This window comes from Cnephaeus nilssonii, assembly GCF_951640355.1.
Source record: "Cnephaeus nilssonii genome assembly, chromosome: X".
NCBI classification, from domain to species: domain Eukaryota; kingdom Metazoa; phylum Chordata; class Mammalia; order Chiroptera; family Vespertilionidae; genus Cnephaeus; species Cnephaeus nilssonii.
In genome coordinates, this window is record NC_137071.1 from 44,135,048 (window position 1) to 44,150,980 (window position 15,933).

Sequence of the window (15,933 nt, forward strand, 5' to 3'; positions counted from 1 at the left end):
TGGAGAAAAATAAACATCCCCAGACGCCCTTTTCCAAGCCATCCAGCCCTGTTAGTCAGAAGCTAAGAATAACCATTGGGCTATTGGTATGACCTGTTCTGTGGTTTCCAAATCTCTAAAGAGTTACCTAAGATACCATCTTCTGGGGCAGGCCTTAAAAATCCCCTGTATGTTAATCTCTCACACCCATCCTCCTACTTCTCTCTAGTGATTGAATCAACTCCCCATGCACCTGCAACACCCTCACCAATCAGAGCCCTAAGACCTTCACAAAGTGATAGTTGCCTATTTTCTAAATCTTAAAGTTCCTTCTCTGGCTTTGCATAAGTACATGGTACCTCACCTCAGCTTTCTGGCCCATTCCCATGTATCTCATCAAAAGGTACCATAGCCCTAGCCAGTTTCGCTCAATGGATAGAGCATCAGCCTGGAACTGAAAGATTCTGGGTTTGATTCTGGTCAAGAGCACGTACTTTGGTTGCAGGCTTAATCCCCAGCTCTGGTCAGGCCATATGCAGGAGGCAACCAATGGATATGTCTCTCTCACATTAATGTTTCTCTTGCTCTGTCTCTCCCCTTCCCTTCCATTCTCTCTAAACAAATCAATGGAAAAATATATTTAGGTGAGTATTAACAACAACAAAAAAGGTACCACAGGATGGTGATGCTAGTAAACACCAGTACTAGCATTCTCCCACAACCACATCAAATTTACAACTAAAATACAGAACAACCATCATTTAGAACCACCTGAAATCTGGCTGAATGGAAATCCTACAACTAGAGAAGTGAAGAAGGAAGCACACCGAGACTGGTAGGAGGGGAAGAGGCGTAGAATGGGCTGGTCCAACACCCACGAGGGGCATGTTTTTAATCGGGAGGGATATCTTGGCTGAGTAGACCTCCCTTGAGGAGCAAGGGGTCCCAGCCACACACCAGGCCCTCAGCCCAGGGTTCCAGAGCTTGGAAGAGAAGTACCTGTAACTTTGGGCTGTAAAAAACAGTGGGGATTGTGGCTGAGTGACAGGGAAGCAGCCAGAGACCCAGATAGTTCCTCTTATAGTGCCAGTGCACAGATGTTTTTGGATTCACTCACTCTGAGCTCCAGTGCTGAGGTAGCAGCTTGAACAAATCTAGGGAGATACAGGGAGGAAGTAAATTGTCTGTTATCAGGGCAAGAACTGGGTGGCAGCTTTCCCACAGACAAAATTTCTGGGACCTTCCCCCCACCCACCCCCCACAGGGCTGACTGGCAGGCACCATATCTGAGTCTCCATCAATTGGTAGCGTGGCCTTGTGTGGTAGGTATCCTGTAGGGCCCAGTGGCTCAGCCTCCCTAGTCACCACAGCTGAGCACTCTAGATATGCCCACGTAGTTTGCCCCACCCTGGTGATTCCCTGAGATCCCGCCCCACGCAAGCTGTTTGCAGTGTCTTTTCCATATGAATGGCCTGTTCTGGCTCAGGCTTCAGACTTTCCTAAAACCTCTCAAACCAGCATCACCTGGACTCAATGTGCTCTATACTTCTTGATAAGTGGCCCAGGCCTGACACTAGCAGCAACTTTACAAGGTTCATAGCTTGGCCTCTCCTGGGTACATACTAGTCCAACACATGTACCAGCCATCTACAGATTGCTCTGTAGCTCGTGCTGGGTGGCCACAGGCATGGCATAGACAGTGGCTGACTTTACACCTCTCAGGATTCCCCAGAGCCAGTGCACCCAATGGAGTTTCAGACCATGCCAGATTACAACTCTACCACATCCATGAGCAACACACTAAAGGGTTGGATTTGGTGAACACCAAAGCCCCACTGAAGCAAGTCCTGCTACATAGGGGTGTCTCCTGCATAGCAACTCTTCCACTGTAGACACAGCTGGTCCTCACAGCCAGTTGGTATGGGGGTAAATTTCTCCCAGTGATGCCAACATTATTCAAAGCTCAACTACAACAAGAGCACACAAATGACACAGAGGCATACCTAGAGTGTTCAGATCAGGCGATTAGGGAGGCTGAGCCATTAGGTCCTACAGGACACCTACTACACAAGGCCACTCTACCAATTCCCAGAGATGTAGCAGCTCTACCTAATACATAGAAACAAACATAGGGAAGCAGCCAAAATGCAGAGACAAAGAAACATGTCACAAATGAAAGAAAGAAGAAATCTCCAGAAAAAGAACTAAATGAAATGGAAGGAAGCAAACTACTAGATACAGAGTTCAAAATAATGGTTATAAGGATGCTCAAAGAACTTAATGAGAACTTCAAGGATCTTAGTGAGAATTTTAAGGAAATAAGTGAGAAAATCAAAGACATGAAAAAGGACCAGTCAAAAATGAAGGATACACTAACTGGAATGAAGAATACTTTGCAGGTAATAGTAGAGTAGAGCATACCGAGGATGAAATAAGTGATTTGGAATACGAGGAATCAAAAAACACCCAGTCAGAAGAGCAAAAAGTAAAAAGAATCCAAAAATATGAAGATAGTGTAAGGAGCCGCTGGGAAAACCTCAAGTGTACCAACATTCACATTATGGGGGTGCCTGAAGGAGAAGAGAGGGAGCAAAAAATGGAAAACCTAATTGAAGAAATAATGACAGATAACTTCACCTACCTAGTGAAAGAAATAAACTTACAAGTCCAGGAAGCACAGAGTCTCAAACAAGAAGAACCGAAAGAGACCTACACCAAGACACATCATAATTAAAATGTCAGGGGTTAAAGACAACGAGAGAATCTTAAAATCAGCAAGATAAGAGCAGTTAGTTACCTACAAAGGAGCACCCATATGACTGCCAGCTGATTTCTCAACAGAAACTTTGCAGGCCAGAAGGGAGTGGCAAGTAATAGTCAAAGTGATGAAAAGCAAGGACTGACAACCAAGATTATTCTACCCAGAAAAGCTATTATTTAGAATAGAAGGTCAGATAAAGAGTTTCACAGACAAGGAAAAGCTAAAGAAGTACATCAAAACCAAACCAGTATTACATGAAATGTTAAATGTTGAAGAAGAAGAAGAAGAAGAAGAAGAAGAAGAAGAAGAAGAAGAAGAAGAAGAAGAAGAGGAGGAGGAGGAGGAGGAGGAGGAGGAGGAGGAGGAGGAGGAGGAGGAGGAGGAGGAGGAAGATATAAAAATATGAGCAATAAAATAGCAATAAATACATATCTATCAACAATTGAATCTAAAATTCAAAATAAACAACAAGGAATCTAATGAACAAAATACCCTGATTAATAAAATAGAACCAGAAGCATGGAAACATGGAACAGACTGATGAATCTCAGTGCAAAGGGGTGAGAGGGCCAGGAAGAGATTAACCAAAAAACTTATATCACATTTGCTTTACACAGGGACCCATGGTGAAGGCCTGGTGTAAGGTGGGATCTGGATCTGGGTGGAGGAGGGTAATGGGGGAGGATAGGGGAGACATCTTTAATACTCTCAAGAATAAAGATCTAAAAAAATAAATGTTTTTACTTCCCCCCTCTAAAAAATAAAAAAGATACCACAGGACTACCCACATGGTCTTAAACACATCAAGCCCCAGAGCTCCTGAAACAATAGGTGCTCCATCTCCCCTTCTTCTCATAGGAACCCACTATGCCAGAGCTCTTGGGATTCCTAGAAACATCTAAACCAATGTTTCTCAACAGGGATGCTGTTGACATTTTTGGAGGAATACTTTTTCATTGCACAAGAAGTTCCCACATATTGGAATATGTTTAACATTCCTGGTACCTGTCCACTATATACCAAATAAAACTCCAGTCACTGTGACAGTCTAAACTGCCCTGACACATTTTGCACCCAATATGGAGACAGTAACTCTCTAGTTGAAAAACACTAATTGCTGTTAGCCTCATTAAGGTACTAGACATAGGAAGACTGAATCCCAAAGAGAAAGACAAGGAATCTGAGTCAACCCATTTGCTGATCTCTCTTATACCAAACCCTATCATCAGCCCTGCATTTTTCTCTCATCCTGACCTCTTTTTGGGAAACACATATAAGGGTCATGAGCTTGAACCCTACCTGTATGACCTTGGATAAATTACTTAACTTCCTTTAATCTCATTCTTCTCATATGTTGAATGGTGAATAGTATGATAATGGCACCTTCCTATACTAGTATGTAATTTATTGAGCACTTACTATTTGCCAGGCACCATGCTCAGTGTTCTACGATTTTCATTTCCCCTCTTATCTACTCTCCTTTACTCCCAACTACCTCTGCTCTCCTGAATTCAATTCTTGACCCCATGTTTCCTACCTATTTCCCTTTCCTTCCTTTAAACTATCTCCTTATTCTTTTAGCCCTTTCTCCCCCTTTCCTGTTCCTATCTTTTCTGAATTTCTTCTGTTGCCTTTCTCCCCATCTTTCCCAAATTTCTCTGTCCTTGGGGGCTTAAGGCAGTGTTACAGCAGTCCTGCATGCCAGGAGCATGATATTAATGATAGGTAAAAAGACTGCAGTGTTTTTATCAACAGAGGCCTGGAAGTACAATAAAGACCAGAACAGATCCAGGCCCCAGGGTCAGTAGATATTATTTAAAAATTCTCTATAGTGCAAGATCTTGGAGCAACAGTGTTTTGGTCAATTGACTTGTGATACTACCTAAATACTTCTTTCCAGTTGAGCTCCAGTTGGAATTGAATATTTCTACACCATCGGCCTCCTTCCCCCTTTCTTCAGGCCAGCAAAAATTTCTCTGAGATAGAGTGTTGAGCTTCCATCCACCTAGTGCCAGAACTATTCAGGTTGTGGACCATGCTAGTGGTTTGGGAACCAAAATATTAAACCACAGCCTTCAGTCACAATCTGGGAGGTCTTTTTCCCCACCACTTAAGTGGGTGTCATATTTCTTTTACTTTATCCACAAGATATATAATCTCTCTCTCTCTCTCTCTCTCTCTCTCTCTCTCACACACACACACACACACACACACACACACACACACAATTTATGGAGTGCTGAAAACCAAGAATGCCTACTAGCTGGAGGATGCTGTATTTTCTCTTAGAGACTTGCCATAGACAGTCATGGAAAAGAGATTTGGCTCCCCATAAGAAGCTTGGCCACTTCCTTATATAATTTATAGGTGATAATGTGATGATCTGTTCACAAGTCACTATAATGAAAACAGCTCACGCGGTTTATAATTCCCAAACTGTAGTAAGGAACAGCCGATATATGAGGGTATAAGCTCCCCCTCAGCAGGGGGTCTTTACAGTGGACATTCAGAAACATTTCCTGGATGATTTGATAAACATTGGAACTCATTTTGAAGTGACAATGGGGGAATCTTCTTCCCTAGGAGCATTTAAATAAATATTTAATTTTTTTTTGTATGGGAAATGGCATTCAAGCCAAGAGGCAGGGAAATTGACAAGATGAACTACTACTATAGTCACTTAAGAATCCTGGTATCCTTACTTTAAGAGTTGATTTCTAAGTCCTGTCTCCTATAAATCCTACAAATTGGGATACCTGGGAGGCATGTTCTGGCTCTGGATGTAGCTAGGATATTAAAAATGTAGTCAGGGAGACCATGTGCCTGGCCCATTTTGGTTAGACTTGTCTGTCTCTGTCTCAGGAAACAGGAGGGGCACATGAACCTGGAAGTTCCGTGTGTTTACTCATATCCTGACCAGGAGACATGAGTAGCTATCAGGATGTCAGGATTTTTTTTTTTTTGCGGGGGTGGGGGGGTGGAATAACAACCTTGTTTCTTGCCACTAAAGTACTAACAAGAGGAACACCAAGCTCTTCTTGGAGAACCTGGCGAGGGGAGAGCAACGAGAGACATTCTCTTGGGCTTATTATAAACCTCCTTCATTTCTCTCCTTCCTCTGTGTGTGTCTCTCTCTCAGGTACCGCATGCACAAGTCCCGGATGTACAGCCAGTGTGTCCGAATGAGGCACCTCTCTCAAGAATTTGGATGGCTCCAAATCACCCCCCAGGAATTTCTGTGCATGAAGGCACTGCTGCTCTTCAGCATTAGTAAGTGCCTGGAGGAGTAGGGAATGTCCCTGGGGGCCGAGGGGCTCAGAGAAGAGTTGCTTTTTTCATTCAAGAGTTATCAGTTCCTGGACATTTCCCTTTCGTTTTCACCCTTCCTACTCCATTTTCCCTTAGCATCATTTTGCCTAACAAGGATAAATTTCATAGGTAAAGACCAATTTCATTGCTAAAATTCATCCTCCATTAGATTTACACTTACCCCAATCCTCTCTTTGGGATAAAACCTTTTGGCTGATTGTAGCAGACCTCTGAAGTTTTCCATACTTTCTACCATAGAAAAAGGCAAGGCCTACCTTAAATTTCTTATAGGGCAGAAGAGACTGCCTCCTAGAAAGAACTTCCTCCCCTGTCAACAGGAGAAAGTCTATGTAAATAACTCAGACAGGGTTTATTTGGCATCTAAAAATGTTTCTGTAATGTCTCTTCTAAATAGAGTGCTCTTTTAGCCGATAAATGAGTCAATTTGGCATTCAAAGTTATGTGTTTTAACTGTCTAAATCAGAACTATTCTGTGGACAATGTAAAACCATAGGTCCCAAGAAATGTGTTGAGAAGACTAGAAAAAGGAAAGGTTAAGTACATTATATTTACTTGATGCTCTTCAGTTGTGTCCAGCTAGCCTTTCCCCTAAGATCTTTCTGGCAAACTGAAGGCCCCAGACATACAGACTTCAGCTACAGGAAATCAAGTAGATGGTTCCCTCCCTGTGGGGTGGGTGTCAGGTTTGTGGCCAGAAAACTTGGTGCTTTGTCTAATGCTCCTTTGTGGGCATGCTTCCCCTCCCCATTCTGTCTTCATCCCACATCAGTTCCAGTGGATGGGCTGAAAAATCAAAAATTCTTTGATGAACTTCGAATGAACTACATCAAGGAACTTGATCGTATCATTGCATGCAAGAGAAAAAATCCCACATCCTGCTCAAGGCGCTTCTACCAGCTCACCAAGCTCCTGGACTCTGTGCAGCCTGTAAGCAAATGATGGAGGGTGCCTTGTCAGGGAGAGCTGCCTGATAGAGCCAAATGATAATATGTTCTTCTAGGGTCTGGCACCACCTGTTGGGAGGTGCTTCCATACTCCTCTTACTTTGAGTGTGGTCCAGGAAGAAAATGCAATGGAAAAGAAATGAACACAGGTCACAATGTCCCAGCTGGATGTTGTGAAAGAGGTGGAGGAGTTGAGAACAGAGCAGTTGGGACTCAGGGAATGGGCTTAGAGCAGATAAGTTCTCTGAGCAGACAAAACAGACCTGGACGTTTTCCCCCTCTTCTTTGAGTCACGTGTGTGAGTTTTTGTGCATACACCATTTGTGTTTCTGAGTGTGTGTGTGTGAGTGTGTGTGTGTGTGTGTGTGTGTGTGTGTGAGAGAGAGAGAGAGAGAGAGAGAGAGAAAGAGAGAGAGAGAGAGAGAAAGAGAAAGAGAAAGAGAGAGAGAGAGGAGCCCTGGGGAAGAGGAATACTTAGTCCTGAGTCAGAGAGTTTACAATGGTGTAAGAGATCTCTTGGGAACCCTCAATGATTCCATGGAGGTCATTTAGTGCAGACACGTGTGTGTGTGTGTGTGCGCGCACACACACACACACACACACACACACACACACACACACACACGACCAAGGACAGGGAAGGAGAAAAATCAAAGGTGGGAGTAAGAGCCTGATAGAAGTCAACTCTTTGTCAACCCTGTTTTCTTGTTCCCTCCCTCTCTTATTGTCCCCTCTACAGATTGCACGAGAGCTGCACCAGTTCACCTTTGACCTCCTAATCAAGTCGCACATGGTGAGCGTGGACTTTCCAGAAATGATGGCAGAGATCATCTCTGTGCAAGTGCCCAAGATCCTTTCTGGAAAAGTCAAGCCCATCTATTTCCATACTCAATGAAGCTTTGGAAACCCCATTTCCTCACCCCTCCTCACTCCCCTTTTCAGATATCTTCTGCCTGTTATAACTCTGCACTACTTCTCTGCTGTGCCTTGGGGAATTTCCTCTATTGATGTATAGTCTGTCATGAAGATGTTCCTGAATCCTATTTGCCAGACTTTTTTTCTATTTTCCTCCTTTCTTTCCTCCAACCTCCTCATCTGACCCTCCCATGGCACTTTCAGACTCTGCTCCCTGCAATGAATGGCTCTTATCTGTGTTTTGAATGGTGTTATATTTCTTTAAATCTGTGACGATCCTCATGTGGACCAGTGTCAAGTTGTGCTTGTTTATAGCAGTGTGCTGTGCGCCAGCCACACAAACGTTTACTCACCTAATGCCACGGGAAGTTTAGAGAGCTAAGAGTATCTGGGAAAACCAAAAGTCAAACAAACAAACATAAACAAAAACAAATCTTGTTAGGATATTTTTCATTTCAAAAGTATAAAAACAAACAAATCCCTAAAGACGCTAATAGTGACTAGCATAAGGTGAGCATTACAAGACCATGGGGAGTCACTGCTATTTTTCAAAACCCTCCCTCCCAGAGTTTCTGCCAATAGCTTTTGCCATTAGAGGGCAGGATGGCCCCAGAACTGAGTTGGGGGAAGGAAGAGACAGATTTAAGACAGGACAAAGAGGACAGCTAAATCACCAGTATCTGCCCACATTCTTGGCCCCTGAGGTCTAGACTGCTCAACTGCAGTGCAATTCATTGTACTGAAAATGTGCTTCTTATTTGAAAACTTGTCTGCATGTGAATGCCTCCCCCAACCCCAATCTCTTTCTCTCTCACCCTCTACTTCCATGCTTAAATTGACTTTCAATAGCTTTTCTAAGAACTTTGAAAAAATGTTATCTTTAGCCAAAACTTGGCCACTTCCACTAAAGAGTAAGACCAGCAAGAAAGAGAAAAGAGATCTGACTTTTGGAAGTCCCCATTCAGATCCAGGTCTGCTTTCCCATTTATGGGTCAAGGAGGAACTTGGGGCTGGAGTTAGAGGAAAAGGAAGTGGTGGTTTGGCTCTTCTCCATTTAGGACACTGAACAATTCATCCCTCTTTGTCCCCATCTTTAAAAGACCTGAGTGCTTTTAGTCTGACTCCATGCTGTTACAAGGTTCCTCCACCCTCCTTCAGTGTTTTGTGGGCCTGAACTTTACCAGCAACAGTGGTGAAATTTTCCCACTTCTTTAGACATGTTCACGGACTCTGCTAAAAGCCCCCACCACAAAGAAGGTTAGCAAGCAGCAGATTTAACATTGATTTCTAAATGTCAGTAGACTCAAAAACTTCTTACCAAGTATCTCTCATCAACTACCACATCTTCTCCGCATCCCTTAGACAAACTGGAAAGAAGGCATCAATAGATTGGACAAGCTTGGCGACTTGCCCTTGTCCCCCAGAGATGGTACCTTCCCACCAAGTGGAGAAATGTCCAACTTCTCCTTCAGAGCAGCTAAAGGGGCAACCCTTATTGGGGTTAAAGAGAAAATTCAGTTACCAGCTTGGAAGAATGGAGCACTAGAAACAGAAACCCTGTAAATGCTCTCCTTGCTACCCAGCATATTCACCTACAGAGGTCATGGGAAGAAGAGAGAAGAAAGCAAGAGGAGACTGACTACTAAATTAAGAGGCAAAGTTTAAAGCCAGATGGATACCATCTGGTGAGTTTACTCCTCCTCCTCCTCCTCCTCTGCTGCTGATTCTGTACTCTGACTTTGGCCATACTCAGACTCCCCACCTATGATCCTGCCTGTCAGTCAGAGGAAAGCTGAAACATTGAGAGTACAGAATCATGGCCTCTTTGCAAAGTTCTGGTTAGTGTGGTTCCAATGGGCTGCCACCCATGAACTCAGGGTGTGTTCCTTGGACACTGGTTTCATATAGACATTTGGCAAACCTCTATTCTGTTGACTTTGTTCCCCAATCCCAAGTAAAGAGGGAATGCCCACCTACTTTTTCATCTTGGTCACTGCCTCATCACTTAGCTCTTTAATTCATCTGCTAAACTCAAGAAATTAGAAGCCAGTAAACAAGATGCCCATTTCAGTTGGTTCACTTTACTTGTTGAGAAGATAGGTTCTGAGTGATATGATATGATCTACATGGGTTTCCTTCCCTGATTTCTGAGTTGATATTAATAGCCTAAAGAACTTGAAAAACAGTTTCTTTAAATAACAAGGGAGAGGGGGAACCCAAGATGGGTGATATACCAATCCAAGACTGCTGGATAAAACTAAAACTGACAGGTTCTCTTTCTGGCATAAGATAGACAAATTCTGGTTTTCTTTGTTATGACACCATTTGGCTTATATAAGCTCACAGGATCACGTTTTGCTATTTTAAACAGAAAGAAATACACCACTCTTTTTGGTTAAACTTGATTACATTTTAATAATTTCTTTACATCTATTTTGAAATGATCTTCATCTTTTATGGTACATGGATTTGATGATATCATACTAATACCTCTTCTTGAAAAGACTAGAGTCTCTCCTTTCCATTTTTCTATCAAATTTTTCATCTTTAGAGATTTCTCAATTGTGACTCTTGTCCTTATGAATATACTAGTGTATGTTTTTCACTTGTGAAAGCCAAAAATCAGTGTAATTATAATCAGCAAGAACTGGATTACTCCAAATTTCAGAATGGCAAGAATAGGGAAAATAGTATAGACAGGCTTTAGGCCTACTGCTTTTGCAATGGGGATTCTATGAGAAAAAGTATTTTAGCTTGGATTTGTTCTACCACAGATGAAAGCGGGATTTATGCTTTATTTTGGCCATTGATGTTCCAGCCAATGTAATTGACAGAAGTCTCATTTTGCATGCACTCTACAAACAGCGTTGATGTGGTTGGTACACTATGCTCACCCGTGAAGGATTGGCCAACAAGATCCACTCACCTGGTGAGCTGGAAGATGAAGATCACTCATCAAACAAGTCATTGTCTCCAAAGAGGCTATTTCCAAAGAGGTTTGCGGTGTTCAATGGGAATGGAGAGTAAGGAAGAGAAAAGAAAAGGGAGCACCAGAGAGAAAGCCCTGTCTGTGTGGGCAGCAGATCGCTGCCAAGGTCACAAATTCTGTGGTCAAATAAAAGAGTTGTGTGGCAGTTTCAGCTCTTGTTCATTAGGCAGTTCACCCAGGCCTAGTGTCTGAGCTGAAATGAGGGTTGGATTCTTTGTTCCATTGATTTTCTATACCACAGACAGTGTCATCATTCTTAGAGAGCTCATTATTTTTTAGTAAGAAAGGGATATTTTAAAGGATTCTGTCATATCTTTGAAAAAGAAAATCAGTAATACATATATTTTATATATGTTCACTGGCACTAAAAAAGAAAAATGTTTCCTTCCATCCCTCTGTCCTTTAAGTTGTTTCTGAGGTTTGAGAAATAATGTGGTGATGCTAAAGTTCCTCTCTGTCCATCCTTTATTTTTAAATGTACATATGCGTATATAGCAAGAATAATTCAGTTTGTACTTTAAGAGAAAATAGTTGTACCATTCACATGATACTACCAATTACACAAATGACCTAACTTTGAGCTTCAAGTAGCTCCTGTTTGTTTCATTAGGCATAGCACAGACATGGCCTTGACTCTTTTCTCCTTTGATATTTAACAGAGCACAAAAGCCCAAGCCACTGCCTTTACCCCTTCCCAATTTTGTGCCAGGGTTTCACCTTATAAGATTCTCTCAAGACAATTCAGTAATGATGCCTGCATGTTCCCTGCATGACCATGAGAAAACAAGTGGATGACTACTAATTATCCTGTGCCAGTTGCCCAAATAAAAGGTCACTGAGCCAAGGGAATGGCCTTCATGCTCGACCCCCTATAGGGAGTCATGAGAATCAGGAATGCTAAATCATAGGATCAAAGCCCAAAGTTAAAATCAAAATAAGCCATTTTGCATGTGCAATTTCTTGTAAAAAGAAGTTTCTACTCCTGCTGCCTTTTATAGGCAGTTCTGTTCTCATCTCTAATCTCTTTGAAAATCTTTGAAAGATGTTTTAAAAAAGACAAAGAGTTGAGAGCATCACATTATGTAACCAAAGATTACACTGTATCTGCTAAGATACCAAAATTTTTAAGGGCAGGGAGGGAGTAAACATTGGTGCCTCTTTGGTAAGCTATCCAAAGACAGATTAAAGGACTGACTTATAAGACTTCTGTGGGTTTCCCCCACACACAATATACATGCTTAGAAGAGTAGAAGATAATTTTGAAAAAAAAATGAGATTATGGGTCCTTAACTAAGAGATTTTATAAGAAGAACTAGCTTTCCTTTTCTCCAGTAGTTGTTCAGCAACTTTTTAAAGGTCCATAATTGCATGGTTGGAAATGGAGCTGTCTTGGCCACTGTGTTTGCTAGTGCCAATGGTAGTTTATCTGAAGATGTGAATCCCTTGCTAAGAAAGAGCATTTAAAGGACTAGATTTTTCACTAGAGGGACAACAGGCAGGAATCCTCATTTCTGCCAACTTTGGAAGACACAAAAATGTTCTCTGCAGTTTAAAGGCAAAAGGTTGAAATATATTGTACATGAGTATTTGTATCCATGTTTCAAAACTGAATTATAAACATAGATATAAGTGTTCTGATAGCTTTACCTTTCTCTGATCCTTTATATTTGGTTCCAGGTCACAATTCATACCATGTACTTGTGAGAGAAGCTGAAGTTCCATTTTGGAAGCTCTCTCAAAACATAAAAGACACCTGGGTTGATCAGATAACTAAGTGATCACTGTCCCTATTGGGGTCTGATTTACAGGCCTTGCAAAGGAGCAGAGAAGGGGGAAACGGTAGGGTACATGATATATTGCACTTTACTAGCCCAAGACTGATGAATGTTTAAAGGGTGGTGAAAACTCTTTGGAACTGACTGGGGAAGGCCCAGACTTGGGGTCAAAGGTCCATCAAAATGATTAGCCAGTGGCCCCATAATGGGACCTAAGCATTTGGAATAAGGAAGGACATTCTTTGTTTTCCACCATCCTTGTGAGAAAAGGGCAGTTTACTGCACTTGGGAACCTGGAGCAAGTGCTCTATCTTTCATATAATTTACTCACCTGCAATTGAGGTGCTCTTGCTACTGGGTGTCTGTGTGCTTTAATTATGGTTTTGGATATGTTCTGTAAAGATTTTGACAATGGAAATGTGTTTTTCTCTGTTAAAAAAATTGTCAATATACTATAAGTTATATCTCTGTAGGTACTGGTCTGTCTTTGCCCATAGGTAGGGATATTTTTCTTCAATTAAGAGATTGACACTGGGGTCTGTTACTCAAAGCCTCCCAACTCTTAACCATTTCTAGGTGAAGGCAGAAAAATTCAATTTATTCACCCCTCTTCAGACACTTCTGCTGAGGCAACAAAACACTTGCAATATTACCACCCACCAAAGTAAATGGTAAATATTTGAATTTAGCAAGTAGACTCTTAAAGGTAGAACACCCTTTGACTCAGCTTCAATTTATCCCCATTTGGTTTGGCCAGAAAGTACATAATATGTATTGATTGGTTTCCAACCCCAATTCAGTATAACAGGGGTGCTGGTTCCATTTTGTATCCCACTTGTCTCTTAGCCTCTTATGGAATTAAATTAGAAGCTATGGATTAAGTGGCCCTTGTGGCTTAAAATAATTCTCACGTGCACTATTTAACAAGGCTGTCATATAACTGCAGATTCCATTGGCCACCAAAAACTGGAACACACACATACCCCAAAGAAAAGAAAATTCTGAGATGTTGCTGCTTCTCTGGTGGTGCCCTCTCTGACTGATGCTTCATGTTTTTGGACTGTGTTTCCTGCACAGCAGAAATGACAAGCCTGCAGTCTTTTCTAATCTTGGCCCTTGGTGCTCACTCTATGGCAATGAAGTGCCTGTGGGGTTGGCCTATCCCATAAGCGATTCAGGTTATGAGAATAGTCACCATTGGGATGGCTCAAGCTAAAAGAGAGTCCCTTCAGAATTTAGTGACATCCTTCTGCTTTCTCCTAGACTGGAACATTGATTAGGGAGTGCCTCAAACATGACATTCTTGTGCTGTCCTTGAGCTTGATTTGGCAGCAGGAGGGAGCAGACTATGTAACCAGATGTAAGAATTAATTTAGATAATGATGGAAAAATAAAGAAAAAGAGAAAGCATCATATAAAGATTTTTCAAAAGAAACATTAATTTTGATTGAAACTTGTTTCAGTGGGGCTTCAGTTCTCACAGCGGCACTTGGCCTCCACTGGACAGCAGGACCAGCCCCAACTGCTAGTGTTCTGTTCTCTTTTTGTAATCGTGGAATCTTTTGTTGCTCTAAATATGATTAAAAATGACAGAAACTCATTTGTTGTAATATATGTGTGACTCTGGGTTTGTCTCTGTCTCTGCTTTCAGAAGTGTCATCCATTGTATAAAATATTGGCTTGCTGGTCTGCCAGCTAGAACTTGGCCACAGCCCCTGTTGTAGCTGCAGGCTCTAGTTGCTATTAACAAAGAGACTCTAGAAAAGCTGCTAATGTCCTCTTATCACCATTGTTAATTTGTTAAAACATAAAACAAGCTAAAATTTCAGATGAATGTCATCACAGTCCCTTTAATTAGCTGTTTTTATTGGCTGTCTTTATTGAAGTCAAGTGTTGGTATCATGCCCAGTGACCTCTTATGCTACTTTGGTTTTCATATACATAATATTTTTTAATCTTTGCACAAGGGTTATAAACTTGACCTGTGTTGGCCTTAGCATAGGCTGACTTGGGACAACTAAAATATCAAAGTGTCTGGGCTAGAAATCACAAATGGACACTGGTGGCCCATTACAATCTCTCATCCAAAACCCTAAGCTTGTCAGCCAGGAAAAAGCCACACAAAATCTAGCTATTCACTCTCATCCTCATCTTTGTAGGAGCATAAAATGGGTATGGGCTTCACCACACAGTTCTTGTCAAGCTTCAGACAAGGAATGGGCACATTCACACATTCACATCCTCATTGTTTTTCAGAGGTCATATAATCCTTGACCACTCAGGTAAAATTTAAGCCATAATTCTTTTGGGTTTTCAAAAGTTCAAGTAAGCTCCCCTCCTGTCTCATTTCAGTGTGGATACTTATGAGATCCAAAAATGAATTTCTGGGCTTGAGATACAGGCCATCAATGTGCTATAACAGATATGTTAAGGAATAATATGAAAGGTCTTTATACCTCAGTGTCCTCACCTGTTATAGGGGTTGTCACAGTACCTCTCAACTGGACTGGGTTGGGGATTCAGTAAGAATGTATGTAGCCCAGATGTTGGGTTTATTTCTCTGGCTTTGCTCCCTGTTTAAATGCCAGAATCCCTAAGAGTGATCCCTTATTGAGCCATGTTTTTCACTGACCAACTCAGAGTGGTTGGATTTCTCATTGAAGTCAAGTGTTGGTATCATGCCCAGTGACCTCTTATGCTACTTTGGTTTTCATATACATAATATTTTTTAATCTTTGCACAGGGGTTATAAACTTGACCTGTGTTGGCCTTAGCATAGGTTGACTTGGGACAACTAAAATATCAAAGTGTCTGGGCTAGAAATCACAAATGGACACTGGTGGCCCATTACAATCTCTCATCAAAAACCCAATGTTTCTGCAAACAGTGCTTGATGGACATAAGAAAACAATAGATTCTTAGCATGTATGTTTGTGTGTGTTTCTGCAAGAGAACATGTAGGTTTGTGTGTTGTGAGTAGATTCTTTTCTCTTGGACCTACAAACAGTGTCCTAACAGCCACCCTACTTGGTTTCATTTACTGCTCAACCCCTGCCTTAATTAAAAAGGTAATTAGCATCCCCCATAGATTTTTAAGGAGTACCAAAGCACACAGGTCAGGGAGACAAGAACACCTAGTGCCGTGGTCAGCAAACTGCGGCTCACTAGCCACATGCGGCTCTTTGGCCCCTTGAGTGTGGCTCTTCCACAAAATACCACGGCCTGGGCGAGTCTATTTTG

At 41.9% G+C, this 15,933-nt stretch overlaps 1 protein-coding gene across 1 annotated transcript in view; it reads left to right on the plus strand.

The window, feature by feature from the left end:
• Positions 1-7,909, plus strand: part of AR (androgen receptor) — a gene marked incomplete at both ends in the record, with an annotated part of 321,271 nt that extends 313,362 nt beyond the window's left edge. Inside the window, 3 exons of the mRNA XM_079765068.1 lie at positions 5,880-6,010; positions 6,840-6,997; positions 7,754-7,909. Of these exons, the coding sequence (XP_079621194.1) occupies positions 5,880-6,010; positions 6,840-6,997; positions 7,754-7,909 (445 nt within the window). The remainder of the gene's footprint in view (positions 1-5,879; positions 6,011-6,839; positions 6,998-7,753) is intronic.
• Between the last annotated feature and the right edge of the window lie 8,024 nt (positions 7,910-15,933).